The sequence below is a fragment of the Scatophagus argus genome, chromosome 17, assembly GCF_020382885.2.
Source record: "Scatophagus argus isolate fScaArg1 chromosome 17, fScaArg1.pri, whole genome shotgun sequence".
Lineage (NCBI taxonomy): Eukaryota > Metazoa > Chordata > Actinopteri > Scatophagidae > Scatophagus > Scatophagus argus.
The window spans coordinates 14,468,593-14,487,556 of NC_058509.1; the positions used below are offsets into that span (position 1 = coordinate 14,468,593).

The 18,964-nt window shown below is 41.8% G+C and overlaps 1 protein-coding gene across 17 annotated transcripts in view; it reads left to right on the top strand.

Annotated features, from left to right (window-relative positions):
• adgrb2 (adhesion G protein-coupled receptor B2) overlaps positions 1–18,727 on the top strand; it is a 197,488-nt gene extending 178,761 nt beyond the window's left edge. For 8 of the 17 annotated variants that reach the window (XM_046416706.1, XM_046416704.1, XM_046416720.1 and 5 more), the window contains 6 exons: positions 888–1,060; positions 1,250–1,969; positions 4,469–4,504; positions 6,697–6,810; positions 15,842–15,895; positions 17,638–18,727. In XM_046416706.1, the coding sequence (XP_046272662.1) occupies positions 888–1,060; positions 1,250–1,969; positions 4,469–4,504; positions 6,697–6,810; positions 15,842–15,895; positions 17,638–17,814 (1,274 nt within the window). In that variant the 3' untranslated portion in view covers positions 17,815–18,727. Of the gene's footprint in view, positions 1–887; positions 1,061–1,249; positions 1,970–4,468; positions 4,505–6,696; positions 6,811–13,355; positions 13,408–15,841; positions 15,896–17,637 lie in introns of all 17 variants that reach the window. The other 9 variants (XM_046416705.1, XM_046416711.1, XM_046416714.1 and 6 more) reach the window with 9 other exon arrangements.
• The last annotated feature ends 237 nt before the right edge of the window (positions 18,728–18,964 follow it).

Consider the following 18,964-nt stretch of genomic DNA (forward strand, 5'->3'; position numbering starts at 1 on the left):
GTCTGCGCTTCATACTTTGATGTAGAGTTGGATTTTGGGGCCACAGACTAAATATTCTTTCCTCTGATGGTGACAGAATGAGCATGATATCTAGCATGAACTTCCAGATGATTTCAGTTGTGTTTGATTGTGATGATAGATTGATGTTAGTTGTGATTAAACATTGTTTCTCATCAGCATGTCATAGTTAATTTTGGAGTAGCTATTCTAGAAATGAGCAGTATCTGTAGTTTTCAACAACATGCATGAAAGCTCACCCAAAGCCGCTGTAAGTAGATTTATGTTGTTTTTATCGACAGTATTAAGAAATAAAAATGCCTCATACAGAAATACTCATTGCTACACATTTTCAAGCACAAAAACACACAGACTCACACTTACATGTGACAACAGGGCAGGGAACAATTAACTGGTAAGCAAGATATGGGACAGGACTAGCAAGGGAATTTGGCTCAATTTCACCTGAAGTACACAGCATTTTGCGCTGAGGCTCTTCCTGCAAGCTAATAAAAATCTTGGCTCCCCAGCAAATTTTGAGATGGAGTAACACTCGGGGTCACAGTATCTTAATTACTGTGAACCATAAAAGCTCCAAATGAGAAGTGAAACTTTTCTTTGGAGATGCAGTTTGTGTCACAGTACATGAAAGCTGCAAACTTCCATCAATGTCTAATTTATGTCTTTTGTTTCTGTATCCTTGCCTCTCTGTCAACTGTCTTCTGTTTGGCATAAACTTCCATGTGATATCCATTCCTCTTTTTCCCTCTAAATTTTGCTTTGCCTCTTCTTATTTTTTTCTTGCTTTCAACAACTACCCTAACTTCGGCCTGTCCCCTACTCTCTTGCTGTCTCCACTGCTTCCCTTGTCTTCCTGCATCTCTCTCCAGTCATATTCAAGGAGGTGAACACGTGTAACCCTGCCACCATCACTGGGACCCTCTCTCGGATCTCCCTGGATGACGAGGATGATCCGAAGCTGGCAGCCCATCAGGAGGGGGGAGTGGGGGTCAACTTCAGCTCCCTCCCCGGTAATATCCCCCCTCCCAACCTCATCGTACAGGTATGGGAATGAAATTTACACTGTCTGATATGTTGAATGTCAGTACATAGTAACTGCTCTTAAAGTCCCTAGTATCAATGTGAGGAGGGTAAAAGTTTCTCACAAATGAAAGATTGTATCTAGTCACAGGGAGATTATCTTGTTTGCAGGAAATATTTGTATAACTGAATGTTACTGTTTTTCCACAAGGTTCCACCCCTTAGCGGCCTCAATGAGCTGAGCGAGACGCCCCTAAAGAAAGAGGTGAACGTGGATCAGCAGAGACAGCAGGGGCAGCAACGCAGCGGCGCTCCTATCTACCTGTGCACCGAGAGTGGCCTGGGCTGGGCTCGACCGCCCACTTCCTCCAACACCTCTCAGGACGGAAGTGCTGGAAGTGGGGGAAGTGGAGGAGGAGGGGGAGGAGGAAGTGGTGGAGGTGGGGAGGGAGACTACATGGTCTTACCTCGTAGGACGGTCAGTCTCAAACCTCCTGCGCCCTCCTCCCAAGGAGGAGGCCTGGGGCTAGGGGGTGAGGACAAGCCTCTCAACATTGCAGTGGAGGATCCACCTTTCCCCCCACCTCCTTCTCCCCTGACCCTCCACCCAGCTGAGAGTGAGGCCTACCCAGCGGATTTTGTGCCATCCAGTGTAGGCGACATGAACATCACCATGAACCTCAACCGCTCCTATGGGACGATCAAAACCATGCCTCACGGGCACGGCCACATGATGCCTCAGGGTGGTCTTGTACATTCCCACGGAGGACACATGCACGGCCACGGGCATTCGCTCCAACTGAAGCCAGGCCAGAGACCGTCAGTCAGACAGATTCTGACTGGGGGAACCACAGTGGAGAGAACCAGGACCCTGCCACGCAACCTGGGCAGCACCAATGCCAACACCAGCCTCTCAGCAGGATCCCTGGAGGTGGGTAAGAGGTTGAGAGATGAGATCACAGGAGGGGTTCTCATTGTTGGTTCAGCTTCTTCACTATGTCCACCTTTCACTTGAGTACATTCTACTTTTGCACAGGTTTACATTTATGGATGTGGTGGTGATGGCTACGTAAGTGAACCTATAGTGGTGAAGTGACAAAGAGAAGAGAAAGAAAGCAAGGGAACAAAACTTCTTTGTATAAAAGATATTTAATATGATATTTTTTATGCAAGGAATTTCAACACTTTCAAATGTTTTACATGGAAAAATTTTAAATAACACCATTTACACGTCGTTTAGTGTCACTTAGTTTAACAAAAAAATCTTCTGAGAAAAACAAAACTATTTTTATGAGAGTTCTTGAGAAAAATAAGATCTAACACCCAATACAACTGTTGGGAATATATATGGCTGCAGCAGAATATGAGAGTCAGTTTGGCTAATGTTCGTATGACACACCTGTTGCCTTCAGATAGTTTCTTCATGTTGTCTGTGATGTACAGTGGCAATATATCCAACACGCTGCAATTATAGCAGAGAACAAGACTGCTGTAGCAACTGCTATTATTTTCATCTGAGTAGTATTTACTGCTGCTGACTGAGACAATGAGCGTTGAAACGAGTTGCTCTCTTAATGACAGACAGCGTCTTCTTCATTTGCTCTGCGTGAGTGTGTATGTGTGTATGTATATGTGTGTGGGTGTGTGTGTAATGTGTGCGTGATACCCCCTCCTAACCGTACAAGGTGGTGCAGCAGATGGACTGAGACGGACAGGATCAGAGGAAATACCCCTGGTGAATGTCTCTCAGCCCACCTTAATTTTATACACATACGCACTGACGAACATACACACAAAAACAAGCCCAAGATAACATGGACACAAAAAAACACACACATACACGCACTTTGGGTCCTCCAATGGCATCTTGCTGACTCACAAGGTTGATTAAAGAGATGGAAATGACACTTTCACCGAAAAGTGCAGATGCTTCATTTCAGCGCTGAGGCCGTTAAGGAACGAGTCATTAAAAGTCATAAAAAATCACTGTGAGAAGAGCTTACAAGTACACTCATGAATACCAAAAAAAAAAAGTCAGCAGAGGAACCTGCGGGATGTAATTTACTGCTGTAATTTCACCCTGTTTGAATATGCTTGATTTGGAGATGGATATCAGAGCATGCCTCTCAAGATTAAATCACAGCAGTGTTTTACTCCCCAATTCAAACATAGTGACGCATAATTGAGGGATCACGCAAATGTACTCATAGTGTTCATTTCACTGTTGATTTTCAGTAAGAAGCCTGTAAATTAAAACTCTAACTGAACAAGTCAAGGCGTGAGAAAGTTTTGGGGGCAAATTATGCTAGCTTCTTATGATAGAGGCCAGTGAAGCCAGTATTAAAATATAAATTAGCATCTCTTTACAATAAACAGTTGGCTGCAAAGGTCATATTATTAAGTTTTACAGCACTGAATGCACATATACGAATGAAAAAACTAGTGTGTAGCTATGGTTGGCTATAGGACCATCATGTCATCATAACAGCAAATCACAGAAGCTTATGATTCCTATTCCTTATGAAATTTGTATGAGTGATGTAATGACTGCTTTATGTGTCCCCACCAAAACATGCCATATACTGTACATGTATATGCATGATGCATGTCTGCCATATTACAAAGCAAACTGAGTCACGGAATTTCTCAGTTTAAGGTAAGGATAACAGAATTCGCATTGTTAGAAACGGTGAAGTTTGCAACGTGAACAGGATATCTCCGAGAGAATCTCGCCTCTATGTTTGCATTTCTTTAACTTTTAAAACCTTGGCTGCCATAGGATTAGATCAGCAACCTTGCCCTTTCAAAGAACGAATACAGCTTTTAACTAACTGTGTAGAGCAGCTCCTCTCGCTGCCAAATGCAAATCTGGCAGACAGTGAGAGCCAGATAGGAAGTCAGAGATGGAACGTAATGCAATGCAGTGTCAGGGCCAGATGAGTTGGAAATGTCTGCAGCTGTTAAATTGGTGGCTTGTGTGCCACTCGCTACAGCTATGGAGGCACTTAAGAGCAAAGTGGTGGGGTCCAAACAAGATTAGAGCATGAAAACCATCTCTCACATGTTTGTTGCAGATCTTTTAATCGGACTGTCTCCAGCAAGTTCTCCAAAAATAGCAGAGAGGGTGATTTATGCTGGGATTGTAATGATCGTATTTGAGAGTATGTGAGCCGAGAAATTATTTCATTCTAATTCTGGGTTATTCCACTTCACTAATCTCATTACTTTGAAATAGACTGAATAATTTGCTTTTTGCCTTGACATTTGTAAGAATATCTGTATCTTGTTGGGCATCCAGCACATATTAGCCCTCTTCTTGTTACTGAACAATGGCGCTGAGAGATCCACAGATAAATTGAGATAGAGAGGTCTAAAGTCGAGGGGTGGTCATTGATGCTTTCTTTTCTCCCCCTGCCCCCTCCTCTTCCAGAGGAAAAGAGTACGGTACTCTGAGCTGGACTTCGAGGTAAGATCTCAGACCTCACCCCTTGTCATCAGCCTGTCTCTGCTTTCTTGTGCTTCTGCCAGGACTTGAGTAATGCATAGAGGAGCCGAAAACATTGCTAAACCCCTCCCTTCGCACCTGTTTGTTCCTTGCATTTAGAACTATGAACTGTTTCAGAGCTACCTTACTTAGTGTGCTGTTTCTCCAACAGTGGCCTTGAAAATGTCCCCATGTGTTATCTGTCTTAATGAATTCATTTATGTGCCAATTAATTGCAGCATCAAGGAAACAAAAACTTCCCACTGACATGTACAAGTAAATCAGGCGATGCTGTCATGTCATTGTGGGGGTCCTGGTTGAAGAAACAGCAAAGTAGAGGGCTTCTTGTGTCTGAGTGAAAACAAGTAATGCAGTTCTGGGTCAACATGTATGTGGCCGTAGTTGACTGGCTGGTTATATCTGTTGGAACGACATGGTTTGGCAGCGTGCGAGTATGTCTGTGTTAGAATAACCTGGGTGTCCCGTGAATCTCCAGTCTCCTTTGCAATAAAATACAGAACCCTCCCTTTGCATTGCTGCTTTTTGGTGAGAATTCAGATTTTTTTGAGCTGTTAAAGACTGGAAATTCACCCTCCGCTATGGAATTACATCTTTCATATAGAGGGTATGTGTGGTGACAAGCTACTAACAGTGACTATGGCTGATTGTTTTACTTATCTGGCAAATTCACTTGAGAGTCATTTATGGCCGCTGCATGAATTTAGCACAAGGAGCTTAGTTCTCCTGGCAATCAACTCTTTTCAAAAGAAAGAGCTTGACTTAGAATAATCTCTCTAAACTAAGGAAGTGTACACTTCCATAATGTAATGGAAGGTAAATCCATTTTCATTTGTGTTTTTTTTTATTTATTTGTGTTTGTCCACCCTTTCTAGACTGACAAAAATCTGAGCAGTTTTAAACTTAATTCGGATTTTAGTCTTTTAGCAAAAATAATACTTTCATGAAAACCTAAAGGAGTACTCCACTCATTTAGTATCGCACTTAAAGTTGGGGTACTTGCAAGAGACACATTTAAAAAAGTTTCCAGTATGGGTAATGCAGCTTAATAACATCTTTCATTAGGCCCCTGTCTCCTGAACAGCAACTTTTAAAAACACCTGATGCACACAAGGTTTCTGTTCGAATTTTAAGTTGCTAGTCTAAGCCAAGATAGTTCCCATGTAAAGTAGCCTTTTTTTCATCTGCAAGTTATGACCTTAAATGACATCATGTGTTTCAATGGGCTTTCATGAAAGCCTAAAACCTTATGACTCAGACAAAGAGAAAAAAAAAACTGAAGACAAAGCAGCTAAAAGGCATAGCAGGGAACTAGTAGTTCGTTCTTAGCTGTGCAGAGTTGAGAGTGTCCACTCTGAAGTAATTGGTGCCAGTGCTAAGGGCCAGTCCTGGTCAGTAAGTTTGTGGGTGTGAGATAGATAGATACTTTATTGATCCCGAGGGAAATTCAATCATCCAGCAGCCCATTACGGCAGTGTAAGTTAGTCAAAAGTAAGCAAACAAACAAGGCCTAACTGTTAGCAGGGAGTGCTGGCATCTTGCCCCTGTGTCACTCTCAACCTTGTAAGCTGCTTTGATGATTAGCTACTGCCGAGCAGCTCCAGTATTGCCCATTAGCACAGAGCCACAACAGCAGTGGCACTGACCAATGCAGTTCGTTGTCAGAAAATTAAAGATCTGAATTTAGCTGCCTTCCAAACAGACATATTGAGAACACAGGGAAGGGAGTTTTTGTTGATATCTGCTCATGAGGGTAAAAGTCACAATTCCAGTCCATCTGTTGGTCATTGAATGAGTTAGACAAAATTCTTAGTTAACAAGACCACCATCTAGCAGACAGCTGTCTGTAACAATGTCATTTCTGACAGTCATTTTCACCAAATTTTCACTTTAAGAAACTCCCCTGCAGCACTCCCAGTTGCCAAATTCTTAAAGACTGACAAAGTGGATGATATACGAGCATGAGCCAGCAATTGATCGATCTGTTGGCATCCCTCTGTAACCCCTTTTCATGGCTGGCATCACTGCAGTCCCTCAGCCTTTTACGCGCTCCCATTCCCTTGCCTGCCCCTTTATTGGCCCCCTTCCTTTTGCTCCTTTTTTTTTTTGTTTCTGTTTGGTTCATTTTTGCTGTCCCTTCCTTTCTTCCCTTCCAGAAAGTGATGCACACTCGCAAAAGACATTCTGAGCTGTACCATGAGCTCAACCACTCGTCCAAGTTCCACACCATAGACAGGTATAGCAGGGACCCAGCCATGTCCACATTCAAGGTAAGACCATTGCCCAAATGCGGGATGGAAATCCACTGTACCCATGCACCTCCACCACCTCCCGCACTTTGTTACAACCCTAAAACCCCACCCTTTTAACACTTGAAGACTTGACACTGCGAACTCTGACCTCTGCACAGATCAAAATTGCAGTATGCCTTAAAGTAACGGTCAGTGCTGGCTAAATATTGTCAGCACCATAGTGACATTACCTCTACTTTTAAATGCAGCTTTCAGATGATAAGAATTCCAGTCATACACAACCCAAGGTAGTTCTAATTGCAGTTGGATTGATAATCTATTTTTTCCTTTTTTCTTTTTTTTTTTTGCTTTCTTCGAAATGTAAAAAGATTGTTTGCTCTAACAAGAGAATTTGAAAGTAATATAAAGATTGTATATATTATCATTCTCAAATGATTAATTCACTGTTTTACTTATAATCCCACCTCTGGAGAATCAAACAATAACTACCTCATGAGTTGAGTTGATAGGTTCATTTTATTTGAGACTTTATACCTGCTTTACTTGCCCTTAATTCTTAAATCATTGGTGTCTTGTTAAATACTTGTCAAAATAGTTGTTTGCTGAGGGATAATCAAATAGCCAGTCAATGAAATCCAAATTCTGCAATTTAGGACCTGTGAAACAATTTCTTGATCTTACCAAATCACCTCACCAGAATGCACAGCTGAAAGAAATAGCACATGTGCCTATACACACAAGTGCTTTGTGTATGCCTGTGTCACACTGGTTAATCTGTCTGTTTAATTAGATTCTTTGTCTATGTACTGTACTTTGTTTTTCTCTTGTGTCTGCGTGGGTGGTTAGGTGGGCGTGTGTGTGTGTCAGTGGGGTGCTTGGGAGGGCACCTGTCAGCATGAGACTTCTTTGAATCATTAATACACCATTAGCAGCAGACGAAAGAGTCCCTCTTGCTCTGTGCTGACCTTCAGAGGGCCACTTTCATTAAGATTTAAACACACACGCACATGCTCGCGCTCCCCTCATCTGCGGAGCTTCAGTGCGTAGAGCCATGATGAGTTAGTCAACCTTGATAGGTATACTCTCCCCTGGCATTGGCGGCTTGCTGGTTCACATCTAATTTACACTGCCAGAAGAGGAACAGAGGCCAGCCTGACATCTCTCATATTCCCCATTCCATGAAGCCGCACACATACTGTACACACTCACTCTCACACACACGCTAACACGCTGCCATTTCCCAGTGCCAGACTGGCGGCCTTTTCCTTCACTTCTCATTTGCTCAACATCTTGATCAAGATTTTCAGAAGCTCTGGCCAGCTCACCATTCATTAATGCCAAGCAAATATTTTATAGAAGAGAAGAAAAATGGCAGGCTGCTTGCAAGGGCATGAGCCATATAATAGAAATCTGTGGTCCCTAGCAGTTGCACTGCAGTATGCTAATGTGCCTCAGAGGGAGCTCAGGTGCACTTTGGGTTTATGCCCAAATGTACAAGAAATGAAAGCCCGCCGTACATAATAGATAGGGTGTATTTAAACTAATTAGGACACATCTAAATGGATTTCTTTATCTAAAATAAAATGTATTCTTATTTATAATAATTTATTTGCCTCTGAGTTAGTGATATCATTTAAGTTCTGTAAGGAAAAGGCAGCATAGATATGGCTTACTCATCCAAATCTATTATATTAAAAGTAAGAAGGCAGTTCACTTAACTGTGAATAATTACACAGATAATGCTATCAGTGTCAGGCCTTTGACAGGACCCAGCTTGAGTTCAGCTCTGCTGTTGTCAACATCTCACTTTGAGAGTCACCCCCAGACATGGACATGCTGACTATACAGTAATTATGGAGATGAGAAGGGTGTGTGTTTCTGTGTGGGTTGGTGTGTGTGTCCATACACTTGCATTATCAGAGTGCCTACGTGTGTGGCTGCATGCCTCTGTGTGTGTGTGTGTGTGTGTGTGTGTGTGTGTGTGAGAGAGAGTGGTCATAGGCACGTTTGTGCGTGTGTCATCTTGTTCCTTTTGTTTGTGTGGTTATCTGTTTTATGTTTGAGATAAGTGTGTTGCACTACCTGTGTTTGAAGCACTTAAACTCTGTTTTAGACACAATTACTGCATGAGTAATGATATAATCATTTCATAATAACTTTAATAACCCCCTTTCTGTGCCATATGACAAAACCTGACAGTGATTTCCACATATACTACATGAGAGCCGTGATTTAATAGAAAACATAATTGCATTTCACTAGGATATCTCCTCATGGATGGACACCCAAAGTACTTTGAAGTTGATACTCGGCATTACCTCCATATGGTCAATTGACTTAGTCACTTAAGGACTGTCACTATTGAAAGTCTCACCTTTTAATGATGAGAGAGGCTCTCCGGTTCCAGGCAAAACCAGTAGAAGGAAAACCCTCACTCCCCCGTACTTGTCTAATGATGAGTCATCTACCTCAAGCAATGACACCTCAAAAACTCATTAACCTCCCTGACTTTTGCAGGCCTCTCTCTCCTCTTAAAGTGCCTAAACAGTATTTTAACCTGGACCCTAAACAACCTGTAACCCTCCTCTAACCACCCAACACAGGTCCCCCCTCCCCCACCACCGAGGCACAACACAGAGCCATCACTAGTGCGCAGAACGTCCCTCGTTTACAAAGAAAGCCAACGTAAGAAATATTAAACTCCACATAAACCTCATGCGGTAGAGCCCCTCTAACTCACTCTAAGCCCAATGAGGTTGTGCACTACATGTCATTGTGCTAGTTTGCTGTGTCTGTGTTTCTGTGCTACAAAAAGTTACATTTCACATGCCGTTGATGGGATTTAGCAAACAGTCAGTTCACAGTATGTGTCTTATAGCATTAATGCTAGAGTACCTGTGACACTGAAAAGCTTGCTATCCCAGGACTATCACTATTTTCAGTTACAGTCACACAGACAGTGTCAAACTGTGTGCCCCCTCCATGCAGTTGCGCATCTACTACCTGTTGGCATTGCCCCATAGTGAAGTGAGTGTAAGCCTATTTGATGAACCTCAATATTAGATCCCCTGGTGGTGTGGTGGTGTAACAACTCATTTATGTACCCCCTGTGCCTGTGCATTCATATAATGAATGCTTATTCCTCAACCTCCATCCTCATCCTATACAAATCCATATTGAAATATATAATCTGGAGTCACCCTCTATGATAACACAAAACATAGAGGGACACTTTGTTCTTGTCTTGCTGTTTTGGGCTGTGTTCTCTTTGCTGCAGCACCATTGTGTGTGGTGTAACAATCCATACTGCCATTGTGCCCATTTCAGTGCCTGAATTAAACCTTATGACCTAAACACCATAACAAAGTTATAAATCAGTTCATAAAGACAATGACCCATCCAAACCGATTCATAATCACCTCATAAAGCATGATATTCTGCTCATAAACTAGCTCATTGGCACTAAAACGGGCCAAACATGATGCAATTTGTATGGATGCTGATGAGAGACTCTAGGAAATATCACAAAGGCTTATGGGGTCAGAGGAGACCTGATCCATTTTACCTCTCTGAAAAGGTAGGATCTCTGTGTTGAGGAGATGAGTGGATATCAGAAAATGTCTCACACACACACACAGACTTTCACACACTCTACTCTCACATCTTATTCAGTTTTCTGTGTAAGTGCAGTGGTCCTAAAGTGGTCTTTCTGCTTCTCTTGTTTTTACTTGTCCCATCATACCACCTACCCTCACTGTCAACTCCTGGTTGCCCAGGAATCCCCACGTTTATCATACTTATAGCTGCAGGCTGTTTAAGTTGTGACTCAGCGTTACGCTCAATCGATGCAAATGAAGGGGAAAGATGTGCCTGCATAAAATAGGGGAAGACAGACACTATCTCAGACAGATTCTCCATTAACCTCGATATTGAAAATCACCTTGTCTGTCTTTTCTGTTAGGCTGCTGAAGCTAGCAGAGCTATTCCTGTTGTCTGAAAACAAATGTACATGTGGCCCTGTGTTGTTATTCTGTTGTATTCTGTTGTTATTTTTGAAAAACATATGCATGACCTTTTAAAATGTACTCGACGGAATGGCTTAGTGGTAAACTATGGCTAACAAAGGTCAGCTGCAGGCTGTGACACAGACATATAATTCTCCTGGCTTTAGACATCTGTGTGTATTTTCCATAGAGTAAGATGCATGGTAACTGTTTGGTATTCTGAAAAGCAGTTACAAGTGTTACAGAGGTCACCATGAGCTCCTGTTGACTCATTGTAGATTGTTACCTGTTGTTTTGTCTTTCTGGCGTCACAACCACAGCTACTGGCCTTATATCAAGTTTTTTGTTATAGATAAACAGTTTCACCCCGTAAAAATGATGTTGCATTGGTAACTCTCGCATTATTCACTGTTGAAGTGGATAGAAAGTATGCTTCGAATGAATGGCGGTGAGCAAAATTCAAAGCCTACTCTGTTTTAAGTACAGTAGATGCTCTGGCAGGGGCCATGTCGCTAGCAGGGGGACAGGGTCCATTTTCATCATGTCTCCCCTCATGGAGACAGCATACAAATTTAGTCAGTGGGGTTAGTGAAAGACAGAGTCGATTGCAGTGTGCAACACAGTATGTATCAGCAACGCTGCAGCGCTAATGTTTGGATTTAGCATGGCTTCTTGGCCCCCGTCAGCGAGGAGTTAGCCTGTTGTTTTCTATCCTCTCTGCAGGGTTCAGAAGGTCGTAACACACATTTGCATGCAGTGCCCAATGATGCAGTGTTGTTCCTCTCTGTGTGGGGGATGGATGGGGCGAGCGTGTGTGTGTGTGTGTGTGAGAGAGAGAGAGAGAGAGAGAGGGAAGAGAGTTCACACTGTGTGATGGGCAAGCTGATGAATTTTTTAGCTATCGAATTGGATATATTTCCATCCCGTCGTCCACCGTGTTCTTGATGAAATGAAGCGTGTTTGGCAACCCTCTCCAGATAGACACAGAAGTGTTGTGGAGAACACAGTGGGATTGAGAAAAAGACAGTGGAAAGAAGTACTTTTACTTTGTTGTGATATCATGCATGATAGATCAGAGGAGGAGAAGCGAGCGAATTTTCGATTTTTCCTTTATGGATGTATCTGCAATCCAATCTAAGTGGCTATAGGCATGCTTTAGAATCCCATGGTGAAGTGCTGATTTGTTAGGCTACATATGGAAATATACTGTGATCTAATAGAGTTCTTCCATTAGAGAAGTGTGACCTGGGGTGCTCTCTTCATTCATCCACAGTTAACATTAGTTGCTGATATTGATATTTCAGCAATATTGTTAGGTCACTGAAGAGAACTTTAGTTAAGGTAATGTGTATGGTTTGAGGATGTCTCTTGTAAAATGAAGATGTGTAATTTTAAATGACAAAGACTCAATTTTTGTTGATTCAGTGGGAGCAATTTGCCTGCACTTGCAAACCCCATAGGTTTTGATAGTCAATTTGCTGGCATTAAGCTAAGGGGCTTCAATTTCACATTCCAGCAATAAACCAAGTCCTCCCCTCTTCCTCCTCTTCATATCTCATTCTCTCCTCTATTCATCCTCACGGCTTGACATTTTCTCTCTTGCCGTCTCCTTCATTTTCCTATTTCTCCCTCTAAACTCAGGCCCTGGTGGCACGTTTGAGGCATTAATTGAATAATTAATTCCTCTCATTAGCTTGTTTTTAATTATTTCCTTGCCCCCTCTCCGTTCCGACTATAAACTCATCAACTGTTTTCACCCTTCCTCACAAATAGCCCAAGAAAACTGAGGGCTGCCGGAGTATAGCTTTAGCGCACTGGCTCCATCAGTGGCTCCTAATGAGAGGACGGTTAGCCCAAGCGGAACAAACCTAACACTGGCTTCGTGCACCAAGAGGCACAATACTAATTTAGCTCATTTAGTGTCCTTGGGCAAATTAAAGGGAGGTGAAAAGGGCTGAATCTCTAGCTGCAACTGTTTTTGCTATAGGAGCACTGGCCTTGGATTGCGTTGCTGTGCTGGGCTGCGCTGGGCTGCACAGGCCCAGACAGCAATGAACCAAGCCTGTGTGTTTGATTGCTCGTTTGTTTGCAATGTGTTGCATTAATGGAATTTATTTGCCCTACATTCTCCAGATTTGGCTCCTTTGAAGGACCTTATTACTGGTGACACAGATTCCTTACCAGCTTTGGCCTAAATGATGGTAACTGTTTTGCCCATTTAGTGTATTATCATTAACTTGATAATACAGTGAAGTAAACACAAATAGAAACCTTTAAATACATCTAATTGTGCTTCACAATGTGCTTCAATGAGCCAAAGCCCACTGACCGCTGTAACACTACATTCATGTTCTGGTATCCACTCAGTCTTCTCTTGATGTTACTTTGCTTCATATATAAATGTGATTTAAGTTTGTTTCACGTGAGCCTCCTTTCTTTGCCTTGTAGCCACATTTTATTGATTTCTGATTTTTTTGTTTGTTTCTTTGTTTGTTTCCTGTTTTATGTCCTATTTTGGCTGACTGGGCCTTGTGTTGCATGCTTGTTGTCATGTCCCAGTTTGAATGTAGCCAGACAGTCAGCAGAACCATGGGCATCAAAGTCAACAAAGGTAAAGTTAACCCACTTAACCCATGATCACCTGTCTTCCCTGTTCATCTCTCAAAGACAGCCTACCACATTGCTCACCCACATCCAGTCACAATGTCCATTCCATGGTCCAAATTAAGGGGGCTGAGCGGCAGAGTGGGCCTCATCCACCAACAGGGATTCTTCTTGACATCTCTTTAGATTTCTGTGCAATAGCATCTTTGTCTAGTATGTACTTATCTACAAACCATTTTCTTCTCTCGTGCTTGCAGCAGTTTCACTGAGAAAATCATGTAGCTTGCCTGAAACTTCAGGTGTTAGACAAATAGGTAAACTTTTATTGATTAGTAGTAAAGAGATTCCAGGTCTTGTTGCACTTGTTGCCACATTAGCACCATTTTCCCCTGCTGTGCCATGCTGAAGTATAATGGAATCTACTTTATTGCACCCCCATGATGCCTCCTTGAAAGCTACACTGTAGGTGAGCTGATAAAATGGTAGACATTGTTCAGATACACCAGCAGTGAATGAAAACCTATATTGCCAGGTCCATTGTGATGGTGGTAACAATAATAGTGAGAGGTTTTATCACTGAATCACATTTAATGGTTTGAACGTTGATAAGTCAGACATATGAAGGCAGTCATTGTGGTGATATAAGGTGACCAGAATAAAAGTCTGTCAGCCATAAATTCAGCTCAGGTGGTAGATGAAGTTCATTCTATTTCCCATAATATGTTTGACTTTTTAGAGGTTTTATATATCGATATATGAGACAAGAAGAACAGAAAGAAAGAAACTATTAATAAATTAACTAGGCTATTTCGAGAGCTACATTTGTTTTGTCTAATTCTTTGCCGAGGTAGCTGCAATATGAAAACACTATAATATAAAGCATTAATGTGTATTTTTAACTACTTTGTACTATATAGTGCAGGATACCTCAGTCTATGATGATTCATGTTTGATTAAACGTTTGATTTGTATGTAAAATCAGTATAGAAAGTGGAAAAAAACACTAACCTAAAGAAAAGTACTTACATTCAAATACTGATGCTGTTGTCAACTTTAAGTATCAAACTGTTGTATATCTCCTACATATTTAAACTGCACATCACATAGGACATTAAATCAAGACATCCTGAGACAACATGGTAAGTCCTAGAGATGTTTTTTGTTTTAGATGGGAGGAATCTTAAATCTTTCATCAAAAATTTTCTCTTGTCCTCTGCTTCACACACACTCAGTCCTTTTTGCACTTCCCAACTCTTACACAAATGGCTCTCAATCTGCTGCTTTTTACTGAAAAAAAATAAAATGAAGTCATAAACACAATTGGGTGTTGCAGAAACTTTTTTACAATACCCTGAAATGCTTCTAGACAAAAAAAAAAAATAATCGATATTAGCAAAGTGTTAGAGCCACTGTAAGGAATCAATCTGGGCCCAGACTTGAAGCCGACTGGGATTTAGAAAGTACAAAAGACTCCCATTCCCAAACACCTCGTGACGTTTTTTTCTGTGTTTTTTCCCCTGGTGGTGTACCCATCACCAGCCCACATTCTGTCCAGCGATCTTAGGAAAACACTTGCACCTTTAGAACCCATATACATGTTGTTCCTTATGGAAGCAAACCCCTGTTGGCCTCAAGTCAATCTGCTGTAAGCAGCAGTTTGCTAAAAAATTTTTTTAAAAAGACAGGAACATAAAAAAAGAGCACAGTAGATAGCACTGCAGAGGAACAGCCGGGGATGTTTATGTGTTTTAGCCAGAGGTGGAGCATACAGAGTCAGCAATGTCCACTTTATAGCCTAGCTTTAACTTTTTTATGTGTTGTGTTAACACATACAGTATCAAATCAATAATGCACATAGTGTGGATAGCATTTCCGTGCAGTAACAGTCAGATTACTTACCCTCCTCCAACATTATTTAGAATACATGAGCGCCAAAGCCTCTAGCAGTACACAGTAGACTCACTGTTAAGGCTTTTTGAATCACATTCATTGACGCCCACACGCTGTCCTTTCTTTTATCCCCTAATAGTAGTTGTAGTTGCTATTAGGGGCGCGTAGCAAGTAGAATTTCTCAGTCACTCTGTCCTTGCCTTGTCAGTTTTCCTCTTAGCTTTGATAGCTCAGGAAATTAAAAATGCCTCCTGTTCCTACACACTTGAATTATGCGTGTATGGCCATGCTGATGGTGCGTTTTTCATCACTGTTTCTGTTCATGTGTGCATGATGTGAGCATGTACTCATTTTGAGAGAGAGAGGGAGAAGGAGTAAGGTGTAAGAACAAAGCAACAACTTCCTGTTCACCCAGTGACGGAACAATGTTTCAGGGCAGAGTTGTCAGTGACTATGACCCCCCCTTCCTCCCCTTCTCTCTCTTTCTTTGCCCCCCGTCTGTCTCTCGTCACCCCCCCCCTTGTCTTCTTCCTCCCATTTCATCACCACAGAGGGAAAAGCGATGGAGCATTTCGTCTGCCGGAGGTGAAAAGAACTCGTCGAGTGTAAGTAGAGGGGTTTCTGGCAGATAGAGCGAAAGAGAGGGATGAGATGGAGCTTTGGGGCGAGCAGGGTATGGAGGCAGGCAGAGATGGCGAAAGTGAACGGATAGACACGCAGTGGCAGCACAATCGCGTTAGCCCAGTCTCCCAGGGATAAAGTTGGGCTTAACTGCAGCATTACCCATACTCCTGCATTACAAAATGTTCCTTCGCCAGCATTTAGCATGCAAATTGGCTTCCAGATTATGCCTTTTGTATTCATTTTACCAACTGTCAGGCTTTGACGCAGGGAGAATGATAATCAGGCAGATATTGCCCCCTAGCGCTGCAGTGATGATCATCACACTGCAAAAGGGGGGGGGGGGGGACTGTGCTACTGCGGATCAATGAGGCGTCTGTGTGTGTGTATGTGTGTGTGATCAAGAGATAGACAGGGATTGAGTGCGTGAATAGCTCAAAGTGAATTACATGCAAGTACTTGGTGCAGTGAAGGAAAGGTGGCTTTGTGGCAAAAGAATGTAGAAAGAAGAAGTTGAAGCACACAGCTGAGTTGCAGATACAGTGGTGCACTCTGTCTAACAGATTACTTATGTACAAACAGGCACATAGGAGTGGATAGAACTATCAGGGTAAGCATGTCAGGGATTGTTCTCTCGAATACACTCGTCTTAGGATATGTCATCCTCTAAGACCTGTCCTCTGAATATTCATTGTTTATTTACAGTATAAATAATCAGCTCCATATAGTCTAGGAAGCTCAGCTCCAGCCAGGTCCATCATGTCTTGTTTTTTTTTTCTTTTTTGTGGTTGTTTGTTTTGTTTTTTGTTGTTTTTGGTTTTTTTTAATGTTTGCGTGTTTTGCTCCACCAAGAGTCATCGGGGACGGCGATCCCTCATGTCTTTCCCAGCTCATATCTGGGAAATCATTATCACTGCAAGATAATGAGTCCAATTTGAATAATGGCCCTTATCTGACGCATAATTGTACCTCTAATTCCGTTTTTAGCTAATCCTCCCAAAATGTATTTTACATGTGTGGTGCACACCATGCAGCGATCAGTGATCCCAAGCCTAGAAGGTTTTATCAGACGATGTGAGAAGTTACTGATTGGGAGAGGTGGGAGATGAAGGAGGACAGGTGTCATTTGCGTAAATTAAAGACTGCTGTGGTTTTTGATGATAGAAAGATGGAAAGGTGCTTTGATCTAACAGGTATGTATGACCCTGCTTTTTAGTATTTGTGAGTTTAAATCATGTCTTAAGAAATGGCACTCAGTCGTCAGTATCTCTGTATGCATGTGGTATGTATGTATATTGGTATTTACAAGTTTGGACACAAAAGATAAAAATTTGGCTTCTGTGAGTCCATATTTTAATGTACCTATCTCCAAATCTGTGTGTTGGCCAAAACTGGCCATGTCAATGTCTTTCCGGGTATTTTATTCAAAAGAAAGCTCCGTCTAATTACAACTTGTGTTTTATTCATATTGCTGGCCATCATTTCTGTTATGATAACACTGTAGTCACCAAACTTAATTGCTGAAATTTGGAAACAGTGTTGCAGCATAGTTTGAAAGAGATATGCAAGAAACAGACTAAACTAAAGCCTGTGTCCCAAAACCTTCAAAATAAGTCCCAGGTTGTATCAAACAGAACTTGTCTTTAATTGAGATTTTGCGTCTCAAATGTGTTTACGGCTTCTTTTTCCTTATATATTCCTTTTCCTTGTCCTCCTTTTCTATCAGGACAAGTCAACCCCAGAGGACCAGAGCTCTTGGGACAGCTTCAAGACCATGACCCCCGAGCTGTCTATCGTGCCGGGGGAGCAGAAGGATCGGCTGGAGCTGCACAATAAGAACTGGGACTCCTCCTCTGCTAACACACCTGACTCGTCCGAGGGAGACTTCCAGACTGAAGTGTGAAGACACACAAATGTACACGCACTCACTTGAATACACATGTGCTCATGCCAAGATAGAGGCACACAGAGATTCTAAACTTCTGAAAAAGCTATATATAAGTACGTGATTTTCCGCAAAGATCTCACACACACTGCTCCCCATCTCCCGCAATGTGCTCTGTCGGATCCCATACTGTATTTGTTTACTGCTGCAGTGGACAGACATGGAAAGAAGACTGTTCTACTCTATATTTTCGCAAAGACTATTGAAAAGAAAGAACAGGGGCTTGACAAGTCTGTGACTGACAAAAATTTTTAAATGAACTTGAAAAACTATGAAAAACTTATTTCTGAGGAAAAAAAAAAAAAAGACTTGATTTTATTCTGGAGAAAAAAGAAATTCTCTTTCAGTTGTTTGATGATTTGGATCAGAAAAAAGAAAAAAAGAAGAATATTTCTGCACCGTTCAGTTCTTTTTATAGCAAGGGGAAGAAAATGTCACTGAGGTTTCTCACACTGGTAGCCCCTCCCCCCCAGCCCCCTGCGTTCATTTATTTCTTTTTCCTCCTAATGGATGACAAAAGCATTCTGTGTCTTAGTCTTCACTTCTTTATTTTTTCAATATGTTTCTTTTCCTTCATTTTGGATGGATAGAGGATGGGGGGATATTGGAAGAGCTGCTCATTGATGTGCCATCCTCTCTGCTTTTTTCAGGTTCCAGTTCAACAATCCCATCCATCCATTCCTCTCACATTCACTGTGTCAACACCGTATTCCCCCTTTTCGTGTGTTTTCTATGCTTTAGTTTAAAAAAAAAAAAAAAAAATGTCCTCCCCTATGGTTTGAGACTTTTAATGAAAAAAATAACACGATTGAAACAAATAACTGAGTTGTGTTCTGTGGTCTAACTGTTCAAGAAGAACTGATTTATTTTCCGACTGGTTTGGTTTGTGCTCGTGCTGCCTTTATTTTTCAATGTTTTTTTTTTTTCTTTTTTCATTTCCTGTGAGAAAAAAAAAACAACAAAACAAAACAAATACTTAGGACACACACAGGACATTAATGTGAGCTTGCTTTCTGAGGTAATGTGCGCTGCATGTTATCCACCCATGAGGGAAAAGAAGGATAGCATTCGTCATGCAGATTCTCACATTTCTTCTTCTTTTTTTTTT